The sequence below is a fragment of the Humulus lupulus genome, chromosome 4 (assembly GCF_963169125.1).
Source record: "Humulus lupulus chromosome 4, drHumLupu1.1, whole genome shotgun sequence".
Lineage (NCBI taxonomy): Eukaryota > Viridiplantae > Streptophyta > Magnoliopsida > Rosales > Cannabaceae > Humulus > Humulus lupulus.
Window position 1 is genome coordinate 70,069,996 of NC_084796.1, and position 4,938 is coordinate 70,074,933.

At 38.6% G+C, this 4,938-nt stretch overlaps 1 protein-coding gene across 1 annotated transcript; it reads right to left on the reverse strand.

The window, feature by feature from the left end:
- Positions 1 to 470: 470 nt before the first annotated feature.
- LOC133832273 (uncharacterized) lies at positions 471 to 1,929 on the reverse strand. Its single transcript, XM_062262641.1, has 2 exons — positions 1,418 to 1,929; positions 471 to 1,299 (listed from the first exon to the last, which is right to left on the reverse strand). Exons 1-2 carry the CDS (start codon positions 1,927 to 1,929, stop codon positions 471 to 473), a joined length of 1,341 nt encoding a protein of 446 aa, XP_062118625.1.
- Between the last annotated feature and the right edge of the window lie 3,009 nt (positions 1,930 to 4,938).

Genomic DNA, 4,938 nt, shown 5'->3' on the forward strand with positions numbered 1-4,938 from the left:
TATAAGAAGCCTCTGAATCTCTTGGGATCCTTCAGTATGCGTTATGTCCAGGTTTTCACGAGCGGAATATCTCACCCAAAGTTGGATCTAGTTACTGTAAGTCTCGTACTCAATTGTTATCCTGAGAGGAGGTATGATAATAACCTGTGTATTCTGCTGTCAAGCCCCCAAACTCGAGCTATTCACATCACTATTAGCCAGATATTCTGCTTGCCTGTTTTTCCGCAAATTCATCTGCCAACTGTACCAAAGCTGAATAATCGAACTCGTGTTGATTTTAGGGTCAACGTATTGTTATAATAATAACATTTATAATATTTTAATTTATATTAATGTAATTATTAAATATCTAGTTTTTTTTTATCAAAAGGAAAATTTTATTGATCAACAAACAAGATATAACTAACAAAGGCTGGTGAAAACCACCTCAAAAGACTAACAAGTTACAAATTATTGACAAATTTTATCATTTATCTTTCTCTAATAGTACAATGACGACCTATTAAGTTCTGCACTCTAGCATTAACTGAAAATATGATCAAGTTATCTATCTTATACACAGGCAAACAACTCTTCTCAACCCAGCACTGGTTCCTGTTCAGCCAAATGAGGTACACAGTAGTTGTACAAGCTGCATTAGCCACCATCGAACACCAACCTGTACGAGGCAAGGACAACCATTGAATCCAAGTCGTATACTGAACTGGCCAATAAGCCCCTCGCAGCCACCCTTGAACAGATTGCAAAACTTTCCTGGAGAAAGCACACTCAAAAGAGAGATGAGAATGACTTTCATCTGCTTGATAACAAACTGGGCAACTTAAAGAGTTGAGAGGAACATGACAGTGATGAAGCCAATCCCTTGTGAGGATTTTCTGGTTCACAGCAAGCCAAAGGATAAATTTGTCCTTGGGAACCGAGAGCCTACACCAAACAGCCTTCTCGTAATGCACCAAAATTCCAGGAAACACAATAGAATAAAGATTTCCTAGCTGAAGCTTTCCATTCCTAACAGCAGCCTCCAAATCAGCTCTAAACACAACATGACAGAATTTGATGATTTTCCTCCAATACCAACCAGTATCTTGCTTTAACAGATAATCCCATATTGAAACTCCTTTTAAGTAAATACAATTGACCCATTTAACCCAAAGCATGTCCTGCTTGGAGGAAACAGCCCAGATGAATTTAGCCAACATAATTTTATTCCAAGAAGAACTCTCCCTGAAACCCACCACCAAAACATTTTGGCCGACAGACATGCTCCCGAGAGATAAGATGAAGCTTGCTTCTGTTATCCTTCTCACCCCAAAGAAAGTTCCTACAAAGACAATCTATAGATCTGATTATACTTTGAGGTAACAGAAAAATATTCATCCAATATGATCGAATCCCCAATAAAACAGAGTGAACTAACTGGGCCCGACCAGCATAAGATAAATGGCGACTAGCCCAACCATTCAGCTGAATTCTCATTTTCTCAAGGATAACATCACAGTCAATAGCCCTCCATTTAGTTGGTCTCAACGGGACACCCAAATATTTCAAGGGGAATTGCCCTTCAAGCAAATTAGAACACTGCAGAAGAGGAACTTTATCCCCAGCAGCAAGCCCACCAATATAAATTCTAGATTTTCTTTGATCAATAGAGAGGCCCGAGGTCTTGGTAAAATCAATAAAAACTTTCTGAATTATCATGACTGATCTCGGGTTGGCTTTGCAAAACAAGAGGAGATCGTCAGCAAAAGAAAGACTAACAAGCTTTAAAGACTTACATAAAGGATGAAATCTAAAATCTTTCTCCATAGTAGCCTTTAACAGCAAATGAGTAAGATAATCCATCACCATAACAAACAATAAAGGCGATATTGGGTCTCCTTGTCTGAGACCTTTAGCTCCTTGGAAATGACCTTGAATGCTACCATTCATCATTAAAGAATAGGATGACCCCCTAAGGGAAACCATGACCCACCTAATAAATCTCATCGGAAAAAAAAAAGCATGAAGGAGGTTTTCCAAAAAATCCCAATCAATTGAGTCATACGCCTTGCTAATATCAATCTTCATAAGACACTGAGGGGAAATATTTTTCCTATTGTATCCTTTAAGCAAGTCTTGAAGAATAAGCACATTATGAGCAAGAGAGTGATGCTTGATAAAAGTCCCCTGATTCTAACTAATCAATGAAGGAAGAACAGACTTAAGCCTATTGCACAACATTTTGGATATGCATTTGTATATAGTATTGCAACAAGCAATAAGTCTAAAATTAGTAGCATTTACTGGCTGGTCCACTTTCGGGATAAGAGATATGAGAGTGTTGTTTAAAGACTGAGGAATGCAAGCTGAGTCAAAAAACTCAAGGACAGCGAATGCAATTTCCTTGCCAATATCCTTCCATAATGCTTTGAAAAATCCCGCCCCATACCCATCCGGACCTGGGCTTTTAAGAGAATGGATACTAAACATAGCTGCTTTAACCTCCAAGACAGTGAACGGCTTGATCAAACTCAGTTGGGCTTCACTACTCAACACCGAACCATATCCAATAGCTTGAACATCAATAATACCCCTAGCCTGGCTAGCTGTACCCAGAAAGCTCTTAAAATGCTGCAGAAAGTGACTAGTAACTTTAGTATAATCATCTACAACATGCCCTTCATCAGAAACATAGGACACAATCCTATTAGCTAACTTCCTCTTCTTTAAACTAGCATGAAAAAACGAAGAGTTGTCATCCCCAAATCGTAACCAGTCCATTTTTCTCTTTTGGTAGAGAAAACTAGCATACAATCTCTCCTGCCTCTTAAAATCCAGAAAAGCTTCACGATCCTCATTACACAACCTGCTATTGGACGGATCAGCAAAACAGTTAGAATGGGCCTGTTGATATAATCTTTTGTTTCTCTCATAGTTACAAGCTACATCCCTCATTACCTTCTAGTTAAACGCCATGCTTAAGACGAGTAAGTTTCCAGCTGATTTGCTCTAAACCTCTGCCATTATACAATAACTTTTTCGACCAGTTAGCTAAAACAGTTTCCCTAAATTAAGGATGAGGGATCCATATGTTGTAAAATGGAAATGGCATCACCCCAACACTTAGAGCAGGAAGATGATTGATCAGAATAAGAGAATGATCTGACACAACCTTCCATTGAGAACAAGCAGAGACTAAAGGGTAATCATCCAGCCAAACTTCATTAACCAAACCCTATCCAACTTGGAAAAAATACGAGCCCCTCCTTCTTGATTATTAGACAAAGTGTAAAATGACCCCATAATCTTCATTTCCTCAACTAAACCAAGATCAAGCCACTGTCAAGCATCATCCATTTCTTTCACTGTGATAGGTCTGCCTCCCATTCTGTCATTCAGAGCAAAAACAGCATTAAAATCCCCAAGAATAATCCAAGCTTTAATAGGCCAATGAAAATGGGACAAATCATGCCATAAAGTTCTCCTAGTCTCCAAACTATTAGAGCCATAAACAATTGTAAGACAAAAACCAGGTTTATTGTATAATCTAACCTGACAGTGTAAGAATTGGGCACTTTCCTGGATCACTTCAATATGCACCAACTTAGCTTTCCAAATCAATAAAATTCTACCCTCCAATGATTCACTACTGTAATACTCCCAACCAAAAAAAGTAGAACTCATAACTTCTTTTATTTTCGCTCCCTTGATTTTAGTTTCAAGAAGAGCCCTAATCCCAACTTTATTCAATTTACAAACATCAAGAACCATCTTCTGTTTATTCAGCTTATTTAGCCCTCTAACATTCCAACTCATTATGTTGCTGCAATCCATACTTGTCTGATGTGGTTGGGAATGTAGATGCTGGTTTCTGATACTCCTGAAGTACACTAAACTGGTTCATGATCTACTTAACTGAAGTTTGGACTCCTTGCCTCTTAACTCTAGTAGTTTTCGGAGAAATCCAATGAGCCTTTACAGGATTAGTATATGGCTGAACAGGAGCTAATTGAGTAGAATTTATCTGATGAACTGAACCAGGAGCAATCAGACATACAGGTTTCTCAGCCTCAGGATTCTCATCATTCGGGTGTACAGACTTCTCTTCCTCAGGTTTTTCTTCCTTATTCTTCAAATCTTTCTACCTCCAAACAGCTTCAGAGACATACTTACACGATGTTACTGAGTGTCCCAATTTCTTACAATTAGTAAACTTTGTTGACAACCATTCATAGTCTATAAGCTGTTCCATAATTTGACCCTTCTCATTGAAATAACTAATGAATTTCGGAAGAGTATCAGCTATCTCCATCTCAACTAAAATACGAGCAAATTTTATCATTGACCGATCCTTGGTTATTTTGTCAATCATTATAGGCTTACCTATTGTGCTAACAAGAGCACTCAAACAATTCACTCCCCAGTATTGCAATCCTAGATCAGGTAACCGGATCCACACATGCACTGATTTAATGGACTTCAAGGATTCAATATCAGTAGTCCATGGACGGAGAACAACTGGTTTCTTATCAAAATGCACCCCACCTGACTCCAAAACCAGATCACGCGTTGCTTCATCTCTGAATTTCACCATAGTAAAACCAGCATTCATTCGAGCAACAATCACAATGCCAAACTTACCCAAAATCTGTTTGATAAACCCTTCAAAAACTGCCAGAGGTGGATTAGCACCAATCACCACACATATCAAAGATGATTTCCAGAATGAAGCTTCCACTTCAATCTCCTCCATATCCAATTTCACAATTATCTGACCATCCTTCTAAAAAGGTTCCGAATAATGAAGCTTTGTACATCCATGTGACGGAAGTGTTTCCCGAAATTTTGCCCAGGTTTCCTTGGCTGATTCCTAGAAAGATTGCTCCTCAACCTCTGCAGCCCAAGTCATTTTATCATGGTCCTTGTCTAACTCGCAACCCTCCTTCGAATCATCGTCCA

What these genes read in the sequence shown, in the direction of transcription:
- LOC133832273 (XM_062262641.1), bottom strand. Translation starts at nt 1,929, where the DNA reads ATGAATGGTAGCATTCAAGGTCATTTCCAAGGAGCTAAAGGTCTCAGA. An exon ending in TCTTATGCTGGTCGGGCCCA is followed by an intron (nt 1,300 to 1,417) that starts GTTAGTTCACTC and finishes TGGGGTGAGAAG; the next exon opens with GATAACAGAAGCAAGCTTCA.